This window comes from Tachyglossus aculeatus, unplaced genomic scaffold (assembly GCF_015852505.1).
Source record: "Tachyglossus aculeatus isolate mTacAcu1 unplaced genomic scaffold, mTacAcu1.pri scaffold_137_arrow_ctg1, whole genome shotgun sequence".
Taxonomy (NCBI): domain Eukaryota; kingdom Metazoa; phylum Chordata; class Mammalia; order Monotremata; family Tachyglossidae; genus Tachyglossus; species Tachyglossus aculeatus.
In genome coordinates, this window is record NW_024044864.1 from 82715 (window position 1) to 97548 (window position 14834).

The 14834-nt window shown below is 53.6% G+C and overlaps 1 protein-coding gene across 1 annotated transcript; it reads left to right on the forward strand.

Moving 5' to 3' along the window:
* The first annotated feature begins 1049 nt into the window (after positions 1-1049).
* Positions 1050-14625, forward strand: LOC119923036 (zinc finger protein 436-like). The gene is made up of 10 exons (XM_038742612.1): positions 1050-1100; positions 1443-1697; positions 1916-2059; positions 6774-6867; positions 7132-7220; positions 9131-9263; positions 9357-9418; positions 9534-9615; positions 13258-13407; positions 13493-14625. The coding sequence occupies exons 1-10, from the start codon at positions 1050-1052 to the stop codon at positions 14623-14625; spliced, it is 2193 nt and encodes a 730-aa protein (XP_038598540.1).
* Positions 14626-14834: the final 209 nt, after the last annotated feature.

The following is a 14834-nucleotide window of genomic DNA, read 5'->3' on the forward strand; positions in this document are numbered from 1 at the left end:
CTTGATTACCTTGTATCCCCCCAGCGCTTAGAACAGTGCTTGGCACATAGTAAGCGCTTAACATTCATTCATTCATTCAATCGCATTTATTGAGCACTTACTGTGTGCAGAGCACTGTACTAAGCGCTTGGGAAGTACAGGTTGGCAACATATAGAGACGGTCCCTACCCAATAACGGGCTCACAGTCTAGAAGGGGTAACAAATACATTATTATTATTATTATTATTATTATTATCCACGCCGGCGCTTAGTACAGTGCCTGACACGTAGTCAGTGCTTAACAAAGACAAGAATTATTGTTATCATTATTATTAGTATTATTACATAGTGCCTGGCACATAGTAAGTGATTAACAAACACCACAGGTATTAGTATTACAACAGGCAGCTTCGTCGAAGCGGGTTTTCCCAGAAGCCTCGTCTCTCTGGAGGTGATTTTAGATATAGGACAACTTGTCACTCTTTATTGCTGGATTTGACTTTCCAAGCACTTAGTCCAGTGCTCTGCACATTCATTCATTCATTCAATCGTATTTATGGAGTGCTTACGGTGTGCAGAGCCGTACTTGGGAAGTACAAGTTGGCAACAGATAGAGATGGTCCCTACCCAACAACGGGCTCACAGTCTAGAAGGGGGAGACAGACAACAAAATAAAACATGTGGACAGGTGTCAAGTCGTCAGAACAAATAGAAATAAAGCTAGATGGACATCCTTAACAAAATAAATAGAATAGTAAATATGTACAATATATAAATATGCACACTGTAAGCGCTCAATAAATACAATTGAATGAAATAGATAAGACCCAGTCTCCATCCCCCATAGGGCTCTTAGTTTCAGAGGAAGGGAGAAAAGGGATCACATTCCCATTTTACCGACAAGGGAATTGAGACACAGAGAGATGGGGATTTGGCCCTGGCTACCCAGCAGGCACTGAGCCAACCCTCTCCCATCTTCCTTTTGGCAGTATTTTCTCCTCCCCGGGCGTATCTGTGCTTCCCTTCCTTCTCCACTTCTCCTTCCCCACACAGCACCCCTGAGCAGAAAATGGCAAACCACACGGCGCTGAGGGAATTCTTCCTGCTAGGATTCTCGGAGGTCCGGGAGCTGCAGCTGCTCCAGGCGGCGCTGTTCCTCCTGGTCTACCTGGCGGCCCTAACGGGGAATCTCCTCATCGTCGCTGTCACCATCCTCGACAGGCGCCTCCACACCCCTATGTATTTCTTCCTCAGGAACCTGTCCGTCCTCGACCTCGGCCTCATCTCCGTCACCGTCCCCAAATCCATCTACAACTCCCTGACCGAAAAAAGGTCCATCTCCTTCCTGGGCTGTGTCACACAAGTCTTCTTGGTGGTTTTCTCGGCAGACACCGAAGCGGCCCTGCTCACTGTGATGTCCTACGACCGGTACGCGGCCATCTGCCTCCCCCTGCGCTACAAGGTCATCGTGAGCAGAGGGGTCTGTGGGAAGATGGCGGCCGCCTCCTGGCTCGGCGGGGGCCTCTCCAGCCTCGTGCTCATGGCCACCACCTCCTCCTTGTCCTTCTGCGGGTCCAACGTGATCCGCCAGTTCTTCTGCAACATCCCCCAGGTGCTCCGACTTTCCTGCTCAGACGGGAAGGAAATGGTGTTCGGCCTCATCACCCTCACGGTGATCATGGCTTCCGGTTGCTTCGTCTCCGTCGTTGTCTCGTACGTGCGCATCTTCCGGGCCGTGCTGAGGATGCCGGCCTCCGAAGGCCGGGCCAAAGCCTTCTCCACCTGCCTGCCCCATCTCGTGGTGGTGGCTCTGTTCTTCTTCACCGGCACCGTGGCCCACCTGAAGCTCACCCCGGACACTCCGTCTGTGGGAGATTTGGCGATGCCAGTGTTGTACGCTGTGGTGCCCCCAGCCCTGAACCCGGCCATCTACAGCCTGAGGAACCGGGACGTGACGCCGGCGATGGGGAGGCTGGTCCAACGGAAGCTCTGTGCCCCGAAGCCGATGAACTGTTGGATGCCCGGTTGATTCTTTCCCCGCCAACTTCCGTTCTGATGTTGTCCTGGAGTGGTGAATCGGTCAGTCAGTCAATCGTATTTACTGAGCGTTTACTGCATGCAGAGCACTGTACTAAGCGCTTGGGACAGTACAGTATGACAATATAACAGGCACATTCCCCTCCCTCCCCACAGCACTTGTGTTTAGATGTACATGTCTATAATTCTATTTACTCATATTAATGCCTGTTTTATTTGTTCTGATAATAATAATAATAAAGATGGTGTTTGTTAAGCGTTTACTACGTGCAAAACACTGTTCTAAGCGCTGGGGAGGTTACAAGGTGATCAGGTTGTCCCACGGGGGGTCACAGTTTTCATCCCCATTTTTTACAGGTGAAGTAACTGAGGCACACAGAAGGTAAGTGACTTGCCCAAAGTCACACAGCTGACAGTTGGCGGAGCCAACTGATGTGTGTTTGTGTGTGTGTGTGTGTGTGTGTATGTATCTAATATATATCATATGATATATGATATAATATATCATATGATATATTATATATTAGATATATATCTAATTCTATGTATTTCTATTGAAGCTATCGATGCCTGTTTACTTATTTTAATGCCTGTCTCCCCCCTTCTAGACTGTGAGACCGTCGTGGGCAGGGATTTTCTCTCTTTGTTGCTGAATTGTACTTTCCAAGCGTTTAGTACAGCACTCTGCAAGCAGTAAGCGCTCAATAAATATGATTGAATGAACGTTCCCGGTTCACAGCAACTTTAGAGTCCCAGTTGGGAGGCCTCAGGGGTGACCAAGTCCGTCGGTCACTCAATTGTATTTATGGAGCGCGTACAACATACACAGCACTGTACTAAGCGCTTGGGAGAATACAATGTAACAATAAACAGACACATTCCCTGCCCACAACAAGCTTACAGCCAAGAAAGGGGACCAAGGATAAATCACTTCTCCTTCACGCTCCCTCTTTTCCTCCCCACAACTCCTTGACTATTCCTACCTTCTCTTCCTCTCTGTTTCCTTTCCTCCAGGGCTTAGCACAGTGCCTGGCACATAGGACTACCCTCTTCATGGTGCCTCGTTTTCGCCCGTCCCGCCGTCGACCCCCGGCCCACGTCCTACCTCTCGCCTGAAATGCCCTCCCTCTTCACATCCGCCAAACTAGCTCTCTTCCCCCCTCAAAGCCCTACTGAAAACTCACCTCTTCCAGGAGGCCTTCCCAGACAGAGCCCTCCTTTTCCTCTACTCCTCCTCCCCTCTCCATCGCCCTGACTCCCTCCCTCCTCTCTACCCCCCTCCCCGCCCGACAGCACTTGGGTATCTATGTACAGATTTATAATTCTGTTTATTTTTATTAATGATGTGCATGTATCTACAATTCTATTTATTTATAACGATGCTACTGATGACCCTGTTGCCTGTTTACTTGTTCTGACGTCTGTCACCCCCGTTCTAGACCGTGAGCCCGTTGTGGATAGGGATTGTCTCTGTTGCTGAATTGACCTCTCCCAAGCGCTTAGTCCAGTGATCTGCCCACAGTAAGCGCTCAGTAAAGACGACTGAATGAATAACACAAGCACTTATCCTGCCCCGTTTTCACCACTGCATTTGTCTCCTCGCTGACCTCCCAGCGTTCCGACTCGCCCCACTCCGATCCAACAGTGCTCAAGCGCTTAGTCCAGTGCTCTGCACACAGTAAGTGCTCAATAAATACGATAGAATGAATGAATACTTCACTCTTCTGCGCACATTGTTTAACAGAATCGTTCAGTTCATGTCTCCCCACTCCTCGAGAGCCTACAGAGCCTGCAGTGTTCGCCCCTCCGCTGCCTCGTCAAACAGGAACTCCTCTCCATTGGTTTTAAGGCTCTCAATCAGCTCACCCACTCTTACCTCACCTCACTAAGCACCTACTAGTCCAGCTGGGCACGCTTCACTCCTTCTAGCGCCATCTTACGTACTGCACCCTGATAATAATAATAATGATAGTATTTGTTAAGCGCTTACTATGTGCAAAGCACTGTTCTAAGCGCTGGGGTAGATACCAGGTGATCAGGTTGTCCCACGGGGGGCTCACAATCTTAATCCCCATTTTACAGATGTGGGAACTGAGGCCCAGAGAAGTGAAGTGACTTGCCCAAAGTCACACAGCTGACAAGTGGCGGAGCCGTGATTTGAACCCATGACGTCTGACTCCAAAGCCTCTGACTCCAAAGCTTTCCACTGAGCCACGCTGCTTCTCTGATCTCATCTATCTCACCGCCGACCCCTTTCCCACATCCTCTTCCTACTATGCACTTCAGTCTGTGATCTTTGGTCCCGTGACCCTGCAACACTTTTGTGCGTACCTTTAAATAATATATTATAACTCCTTTATTCGTATTAATGCGTGTCCCCTCCTCTGGACTGTAAGGTCGTTATGGGCAGGGAATGCGCCTGCTAATTCTGTTGCACTTTCCCAAGTGCTTAGTACAGTGCTCTGCTCAATAAACACGATTGAGTGATTCACGGGAGTGAATGAGTTCTCCAAGGGAGTGGGCGTGGATGGAGAATAGAAGGGGACCCAGAACTGAACCTTGAGGGACCCCCACTGTTAGCGGGTGGGAGGCAGAGGAGGAGACCTCCAAGGAGACTGAGAATGAGTGGACAGAGAGATAAGAGGAGAACCAGGAGAGGACAGCGCTTAGAACAGTGCTTGGCACATAATAAGCGCTTAACAACTACCATCAGTATTAGTATCATTATTATAGCGTCAGAGAAGCCGAGGATGGATAACGTTTGCAGGAGAAGGGGGTGGCCCACAGTGTCGAAGGCAGCTGATAGGTCGAGGAGGATGAGGATAGAGCAGAGGCCTTTGGATTTGGCAAGAAGGAGGTCACCGGTGACCTTCGAGAGGGCAGTTTCTGTGGAGCGAAGGGGACGAAAGACAGATTTGAGGGGGGGGTCTAGAAGAGAATTGGAGGACAGGAACTTGAGACGGCGGATGTAGACCACTCGCTCAAGGAGTTTGGAGAGGAAGGGTAGGGGGTGGTGGGGTGATACCAGGAGGGAGCCATGTGGTCAAGGGAGGGTTTTTACTGTTTTTACAGTTCTTGACTACTACTACTAATAATAATAATGAGCTCCAAGCCCGGGCTCTTTCCACTGAGCCACGCTGCTTCGCTACATCATGAACAGTCAAATTTCATCCAGCTAACCCACAAAGCAACAGAACTATGTCATGAATGGAACATTTTCATCCAATTAATCAACTAAACAAAAGGACTGGAACAGTAAACCTTCGCGCAGTTAATCAACTATATAGTATTCATTCATATATTATAAATTATTTACTCATATTAATGTCTGTTTCCCGCTCTAGACTGTAAGCTCATTTTGATTGATATGGAGGTGGATAGGTGACCACCGGAGATTGTTGAGGAGGCGGGTGACATAATAATAATGATGATGGTATTTGTTAAGCGCTTACTATGTGCCAAGCACCGTTCTAAGCCCTGGGGATGGAGGGGGATACAAGGTCATCAGATTGTCCTACGTGGGGCTCACAGTCTTCATCCCCATTTTCCAGATGAGGGAACTGAGGCCCAGAGAAGCGAAGTGACTTGCCCAAAGTCACACAGCCAACAGGTGGTGAAGCCGGGATTAGAACCCACGACCTCTGACTCCCATGCTCGGGCTCTTTCCACTAATTCACGCTGATGCGGGCAGGAGGCGCATTGTGGGAAGGGAATGTGTCTGTTTATTCATCGTCTCCGAAGCGCTTAGCATAGTGCTTTGGACACAGTAAACGCTCAATCATAATGGTGGTATTAGTTAAGTGCTTACTATGTGCCAAGCACTGTTCTAAGCGCTGAGCACTGAATACGATGGAATGAATCTCCTCACCACCACAGTGGGCAGGGAACGTGTCCGTTTATTGTTCTGTCGTCCTCTCCGAAGTGCTTAGCCCAGTGTTTTGGACACAGTTAAGCGCTCAGCTGTGAGGAGAAAATGTGTTTGATGTTATAGTATACTCTCACAAGCTCTTAGTACAGGGTTTCGCACACAGTAAGCGCTCAATAAATAGGATTGAATGAATGAAAGAAATACGATTGAATGAATGAAATACAATGGAATGAATGAATGAAATACGATTGAATGAATTAAGGAAATACGATTGAGTGAATGAATGAAGGAAATACCATTTAATGAATGAAATACGATGGAATGAATGAATGAAATACGTTTGAATGAATGAAATACGATGGAATGAATGAAATACGATGCAATGAATGAACGAAATACGATCGAATGAATGAATGAAATACGATTAAATGAATGAAATATGATTGAAAAAATGAAATACGATGGAATGAATGAATAAAATACGATTGAATGAATGAACGAAATATGATGGATGAATGAAGGAAATCCGATTGAATGAATGAATGATGGAATGAATGAGTGAAATACTATCGAATGAATGAGTGAACTAGGACTGAATGACTGAATAAATCTCCTCACAACCAGCTTCCAGCTCGCGCCTCCCCCCACTTCCGGCCCCTCCCGCTTCTCGCTCCCCTTCCCTCCCTCCGCCTGTAGTCACATATGATCACTCCCTCTGACCCCGCCTGCCTCCCTCTCCTCCGCGTCCCTTCCCCTCGCTGCCTGTGGGCCTGCCCCTTTCCACCTCCCATCAGCCCTCCAGTCCCGCGCCCCAGCCCTCCTCCGCTCGCTGTTTCCAGCCTCCTCTCCTCTCTCTTTCCGGCCCGGCGACACCCTCCCCTGTTCCAGGCCACCCTCACTCCTTCCGGCCCCTCCCGCAGCCCCCCAACTCTTCGCGCCTTCCGGCCCCGCGCCTCTCCCCTCAGCGATTTCCAGGCCCCCCGTCTCCACTTCTTCCGGCCCCTCCCCGTTTCCAGGCTCCCCTCTATCCTTCTGGCCCCGCCCGCGCCCCCTCCCTTCGCTGCTTCGAGCCCCCCTCCACTCTTCGCGCCTTCCGAACCCGCGCCCCCCTCCCCTCCTTCCGCCCCCTCCCGCGCGCCCCCTCCCCTCAGCGGTTTCCAGTCCCCCCCGGCCTCGCTCCTTCCGGCCCTGTCCGCCCTACCTTAGGGCCCCCTTCCGATCAGCTGTTTCCAGCCCCCCAATCCAGGGCCCTCGCGGTTTCCAGCCCCCCCGCGGCCCGGCTTCCGGCTCCGGCTCCCGGCTTCTCCCGGCCTAAACCCTGCGCTAAATGCTGGGGTCTGTAGGAGACCATAAGTTCCCACAGGGGGAAGGAAGGGGGGATCGACCCCCCATTTTGCGGCTGGGGGAAGTGACTCGGCCAAGGTCACACAGCAGCCTGGGACCGGGGCCGGATTAGAACCCATGCCCTGGGGGCTCCCGCACCCGGCCTCCAGCCACGAGACCATGTGATTTATCCAAGGTCACACCGCAGATTAGGACCAGAGGCGGGATTAGAACTCCAGGCCTCCAGGCCTGGCCTCTACCCATCAGGGTACGTGACTCGTCCAAGGTCACACAGCAGACTTGCAACAGGGACGGGATTAGAACTCAGGTCCTCCGGCCCCCGAAGCCCTGGCCTCTCACTGTCAGAGTACGTGACTGGTCCCAGGTCACACAGCAGACCAGTACCAGAGGCGGGATTAGAACCCAGGTCCTCTGACTCTAGCCACGAGGGCATGTGACTCATCCGAGGTCACACAGCAGACAGGTAAAGGAGCCAGAATTATAACTCGGGTCCTCTGGCTCTCAAGGCCGGCCTTTATTCATTTAGTCATATTTATTGAGCGCTTACTGTGTGCAGAGCACTGGACTAAACGCTTGGGAAGTACAGTTTATCAGGGTACGTGACTCGCCCAAGGTCACACAGCAGACAGGTAACAGAGCTGGAATTAGAACCCAGGTCCTGTGGTCCCCGGGCTCTGGCCATCAGGGTATGTGAGTTTTCCAAGGTCACACAGCAAACTAATAGCAGAGCCGGAATTAGAATCCAGGTCCTCTGCCCCCCCACCCCCCCGGCCTCTAGCCACGAGGCCACGTGATGTGACTTGGGTGCTCAAGAGACTGATTGATGTAGTGGGCACTTCCTTAGGGCAGATATCGAGCCCCCCGAGGAACAGGGGCTGTATTTCATTCCAACCTCTGCATTATTTTGTAGCACTCAGTACAGTGCCCCACTCCCAGAGCTTCCTGAAACCCATGACTACTAAGCACCAAGAAGACGATGGTGCAGCTGGAAGTACTGAGCAGATGGATTATGTGAGTTACTTTTGGGATCGCTGATTTATTTTTCCTTACGATGCCTGTCAAGCGCTTAGTATGTGCCAGGCGCTGTACTAAGCGCTGGGGTGGATACAAGCAAACCGGGTCGGACGTCCTTGCCTGACCATGGGGCTCAAGGTCTACACCCCCGTTTTACAGATGAGGTAACTGAGGCCCAGAGGAGTGAAGTGACTCGGCCAAGGTCACACAGTGGAAGAGCGATGGAGGCGGGATTAGAACCCAGGTCCTTCTGGCTCCCAGGCCCGGGCTTTACCCACTAGGCAACACGCCTACAGTCTGCATGGGCCTCACGGCCTTAAAAGTAGGAGAGAAAACAGGGAGCGAGGAAATTCGCACGGAGGAGTAAAGTGACCGGTCTAAGGTCACCGAGAGGGCTGAGCCGGGATTCATTCATTCATTCATTCATTTATTCGATCATATATATTGAGCGCTTACTGGGTGCAAAGCACTGGACTAAGCGCTTGAGAAGTCCAAGTGGGCAACATAGAGAGACGGTCCCTACCGAACAACGGGCTCCCAGTCTAGAAGAAGCAGCGTGGCTCAGTGGAAAGAGCGTGGGCTTTAGAGTCAGAGGTCATGGGTTCAAATCCCGGCTCTGCCACCTGTCAGATGGGTGACTTTGGGCAAGTCACTTCACTTCTCTGGGCCTCAGTTCCCTCATCTGTCAAATGTGGATAAAGACAGTGAGCCCCCTGGGGACAACCGGATCACCTTGTAACCTCCCCAGCACTTAGAACATAGTAACGCTTAATAAATGCCATCATTATTATTATTAGAAGGGGGATTCGAACCCAGGTCGTCTGATCCCCAGGCCCGATAGGGACGTGGGCGGCGGGCTCGGAGGAAACGGGACGTGGTGGTCACAGGTGGTGTCGAGGACGTCGGAGGAGGACGGGACCGTGCCCCTCACCCGGGAGGAGTTGGGACGCCTGAATCCCAACCACTGCAACCTCTACAATGACGTGATGCTCCAGAGCTACGGGAACCTCTTCGCCCTGGGTAACGGGGGGCACGGGGGGTGGCATCCCGGGGGTCTCCCCGCTCTCCACCTGGCCTCGACCCGAGGTCAGGGCTTCCCCGCGCCATCCCGAGTTCCGATGCCGGGTGTCCGGAGTCGGTTTCCCGTCACCCCTTGCGGGAGGGAGAGGGCAGAGGTGGGTTCGGGGGCGGGCCCCGTTGCCTTCCCCTCCAGCGGGATGCCCGCTTCCCCAAACAGATGTGATCTCCGTGCTGGAGTGAGGGGGAGAGCCGTGGTTTCTCAATTGGCAGTGGGCGGAGGACGGAGACCCGGCCAGAGACGCCCCCGAAGACCCCGCCACCGGAGACCCCTCCGCCGGAGACCCCTTCCCAGGTGAGGGGCCGCCCGCCGAACCGGTCCGAGTGGGGAACTCAGGCGCCGGTTCCGTCGCGAGGCCCCCGGCGTTCAGTACAGCGCCCAGCGTGCCATAAGCGCTCGGTAAATCCCTCCCAATGGAGTCGCCGGAGCGGATTCAGGAGGGAGCCAGGGGCGTTGGTCGTGCCGATCGCTGGACTGAGCTCCTTGGCCAGCCCAAATGGAGGACGGGATTTCTGCCCACGGAGAGCTTCACGCGGGTGGGGGCAGACGTTGATTCGGGAATCTATTCAAACAACTCATTCAGTCGTATTTATTGAGCACTTTCTGTGCACAGAGCACTGGACTAAGCGCTTGGGAAGTCCAAGTCGGCAATGTCTAGAGACGGTCCCTACCCAACGACGGGCTCACATTCTAGAAGGGGGAGACAGACGACAAAACAAAACATGGAGACGGGTGTCAAAACCATCAGAATAAATAGAATTATAGCTATATGTACATCATTAACAAAATAAATAGAATAGTAAATATGTACAAATAAAATAGAGTAATAAATCTGTACAAACATATACAGGTGCTGTGGGGAGAGGAAGGAGGTAGGGCGGGGGGATGGGGAGGAGGAGAGGAAAAAGGGGGCTCAGTCTGGGAAGGCCTCCCAGAGGAGGTGAGCTCTTGTATCTACCCAGGCGCTCAGTACAGAGTAAGCACTTAAATCCGCAAATGGTGATAGCAATTTAACGCTCTATAAGGACGGGGAGAAGAAAGTGGTCGAATAGCAAGAAAGTGAGTGCAAGCGGAAATACGAGAGAGACGATCTAACCTGGTGAACTTTTTTATGGTATTTAAGTGCTTACCACGTGACGAGTACCCCCACCCCCCACTTCTAGACTGTGAGTCCGTTGTTGGGTAGGGACCGTCTCTATATGTTGCCAACTTGTACTTCCCAAGCGCTTAGTACAGTGCTCGGCACACAGTAAGCGCTCAATAAATTCGATTGAATGAATGAATGAATGGGATAGATACTAGGTAATCACTCAGACCCAATCCCTGCCCCCCCGCCATGGGGCTCAGAGGAGGAGGTAGAACAGGAATCGAATCCCCATTTTACAGATGAGTAAAACTGAGGCCCAGAGAATAATGATAATTCTGGTATTTGATAAGCACTTGTTATGTGCCAAGCACTATTTTAAGCGCTGGGGTAGATACAAGGTAAACAGGTTGTCTCACGTGGGGCTCACAGTCTTCATCTCCATTTTACAGATGAGGGAACTGAGGCCCAGAGAAGTGACTCGCCCAAGGTCACACAGCTGACAAGCGGTAGAGCCGGGATTAGAACCCACAACCTCTGGCTCCTGAGCCCGGGCTCTTTCCACTGAGCCACGCTGCTTTGTTATTTGCCCAAGGCCACACAGCAATCAGGTGATAGAGCCGGGATTAGAACCCAGCTCTTCGGACTCTCAGTCCCAGGCTCTTTCGGCTGCTTCTCTGATTTTCATGATTTTTAAAATTTTTTGATTGTGTTTTAATGGTATTTAAGTGCTCTGCGCCAGGCACTGTACTAAGGACTGGGGTAGATTCGGGGCAATCAGGTTGGCTGCCGCTGTCCCTGTCCCACGCGGGGCTCACACTCTTAAATCCACATTTTACCGCTGCTTAAAGAAGCAGCGTGGCTCAGCGGGAAGAGTCAGAAGGACCTGGGTTCTAATCCTGCCTCAGCCCCTTGTCAGCTGTGTGACTTTGGGCAAGTCACTTCACTACTCTGCGCCTCAGTTCCCTCGTCTGTAAAATGGGGATGAAGACTGTGAGCCCCACTTGGGACAAGCTGATCACCTTGTAACTCCCCAGCGCTTAGATCAGTGCTTTGCATGGAGTAAGCGCTTAATAAATGCCATCATTATTATTATTACCGATGAGGGAACGGAGGCCCAACGTCACATAGTGGACAAGTGATGGAGGCAGGATTAGAACCCAGATCCTTCTTATTCTCCGGGCCGGGCTCCCCCCATTAGGATGGCACTGCTTCCACTGCCCATCCCGGTGCTACCCAACATGGCTTAGTGACTAGAGCCCGGGCCTGGGAATCAAAGGTCGTGGGTTCTAATCCTAGCTCCGCCACCTTTCATTCATTCACTCATTCAATCGTATTTATTGAGCGCTTACTGTGTGCAGAGCACTGTACTAAGCGCTTGGGAAGTACAAGTTGGCAACATATAGAGACGGTCCCTACCCAACAGCGGGCTCACAGTCTAGAAGGGGAAGACAGAGAACAAAACATATTAACAAAATAAAATAAATAGAATAAATATGTACAAATAAAATAAATGAATAAATAGAGTTATAAATACGTACAAACATATATACATATATACAGGTGCTGTGGGGAGGGGAAGGAGGTAAGGCCGGGGGGATGGGGAGGGGGAGGAGGGGAAGAGGAAGGAGGGGGCTCAGTCTGGGAAGGCCTCCTTGAGTAGGTGAGCTCTCAGTAGGGCTTTGAAGGGAGGAAGAGAGCTAGCTTGGCGGATGTGCGGAGGGAAGGCATTCCAGGACAGGGGGAGGACGTGGGCCGGGGGTCGACGGTGGAACAGGCGAGAACGAGGCACAGTGAGGAGATTAGCGGCAGAGGAGCGGAGGGTGCGGGCTGGGTTGTAGAAGGAAAGAAGGGAGGAGAGGTAGGAGGGGGCGAGGTGATGGAGAGCCTTGAAGTCGAGGGTGAGGAGTTTCTGCCTGATGCGTAGGTTGATTGGTAGCCACTGGAGATTTTTGAGGAGGGGAGTAACATGCCCAGAACGTTTCTGCACAAAGACGATCTGGGCAGCGGCGTGAAGTATGGATTGAAGTGGGAAGAGACAGGAGGATAGGAGATCGGAGAGGAGGCTGATGCAGTAATCTAGTCGGGATAAGAGGTCTGCTGTGTGACCTTGGGCGAGTCACTTCGCTTCCTCTCTGCATCAGAGACCTCATCTGTAAAATGGGGTTTAACAGGGTGAGCCCCATGGGGGACAGGGACCGTGTCCAACCTACCTCGTATCTACCCCAGTGCTTAGAACAGTGCTTGGCATATATTAAGTGCTTAACAGATACCTACATTATTATTGTTATTATAATAATTAATAAAATAATAATAATGGCATTCATTAAGCGCTTACTATATGCCAAGCACTGTTCTAAGCACTGGGGAGGTTACAAGGTGATCAGATTGTCCTAAGGGGGCACGGGGCTCACACTCTTAAATCCACAGTTTACCGCACTTAAAGAAGCAGCGTGGCTCAGTGGAAAGTGCCCAGGCTTTGGAGTCAGAGGTCGTGGGTTCTAATCCAGGCTCCGCCCCTTGTCACCTGTGTGACTTTGGGCCAGTCACTTCACTTCTCTGGGCCTCAGTTCCCTCATCTGTAAAATGGGGATGAAGACTGTGAGAAAACCTGATCACCTTGTAACCTCCCCAGCGCTTAGAACAGTGTTTTGCACATAGTAAGCGCTTAAAAAATGTCATCCTTATTATTACTATTATTATTAGTCTTAATCACCATTTTCCAGATGAGGTAACTGAGGCCCAGAGAAGTGAAGTGACTCGCCCAAAGTCACGCAGTGGTGACGAGTGACTAGTGGTGGAGCCAGGATTACCCTCTTGGCAGCATACCCAAGCCTAAAACTACCCATTAGGCTACATCCCCAGGCCTGGCGCTACCCACTGGGCCGGACGCTCAGGCCAGGCGCCACCCATTAGGCAGCACCCCCAGGCCCGGCGCTCCCCGTTAGACGTCCCCGGTGCCCCCCCGTCCGGCGGCTCCGTCCCCCAAGCCGGCCTCTCCCGTCTGTCTCCTCAGATGAGATCGCGAAGCCCGAGGGCGGATTGCCGTGGTCGCCACCCCCGTTGCCCCCGCCGCCCCCGGAGCAGGAGCGGAATGCGTCTCCCACGGCGGGAGGCCCGTCCGAGCCCCGCTGAGGAGAGCCCCCCGCGAGGCCACCCAGGCCCAGGCAGAGGACGGCCCGCCATCGCCCGCGGGCGGCGCGCCCTGCCCCGAGTGCGGTCGTCCATCTGGGGCCCCCGCGGGGGCAGGGGGCTGGGCCCCGTGCCCAGCCTGCGGGCCCCGTCGCCCCCACCCGTGCCCCGACTGCGGCAAGGCCTTCACGCGGCCCGCTTACCTGTCCCAGCTCCGGGCCACCCACCGGGGCGAGCACCCCTTCTGCTGTGCCCAGTGCGAGAAGACCTTCCTCCGCGTCCCCCACCTGGCCCAGCACCGCGCCACGCACACGGAGGCCGGCCCCTTTTCCTGCCAGGACTGCGGCCAGGCCCTCCGCCAGCACGTCGACCTGGCGGCCCACCAGTGGACGCACACGGGCGAGCGGGCCTACCCATGCCCGGACTGTGGCAAGGTGTTCGCCACCTCGTCCAGCCTGTTCAAGCACCAGCGGACCCACACGGGCGAGTGGCCCTTCCCCTGCCCGGATTGCAGCCGGGCCTTCAGTGTCAAGTCCAACCTGGTGCAGCATCAGCGCACCCACAAGGGCGAACGGCCCTACAAGTGCCCGGCCTGCGAGCAGACCTTCACCGACCGCTCCACGCTGACCCACCACCGCCGCATCCACAGCGGCGAGTGGCCCTATGCCAGCCCCGACTGCGCCAAGGCATTCAGATGCAGCTCCAGCCTCATCCAGCACCGCCGCAGCCACAGCGGCGAGAAGCCGTACGCCTACCCCGACTGCACCAAGGCCTTCCGCTGCAGCTTGCACCTGGTGAAGCACCAGTGCATCCACACTGGCGAGCGGCCCTACGCCTGCCCCGACTGTGGCCGTGCTTTCCGCTGTAGCACCATGTTCATCCAGCACCAGAAGACGCACACGGATGAGAAGCCGTACTGCTGCGCCCAGTGCCCCAAGGCCTTCACCTGCAGCTCCGACCTCATCAAGCACCGCCGCGTCCACAGCGGGGAGAAGCCCTTCCGCTGCCGTCTCTGGGGCAAGGCCTTCGCCACCTGCCCGGCCCTCGTCAAGCATCAGAAGACTCACGCCCCCGACCCCGCCAACTAGGCCGATCCCCGGGGGGGACCGATGGAGGGTTCTCCCCGCCTCGGCGGCGCAGAGGATGGCGATCGGCATCCCGCGGGCCGGGCAAGACGCCGGACGTGATGGCGGGCTCGCCCCCGTCCTCCGGCCTCGTCCAGCGCAGGGAAGCCACGGAGACGCACGTAGGGCGGTCCGGAAGCGATCGGACGCGATCCCCGCCCTGCGCCTGGCTC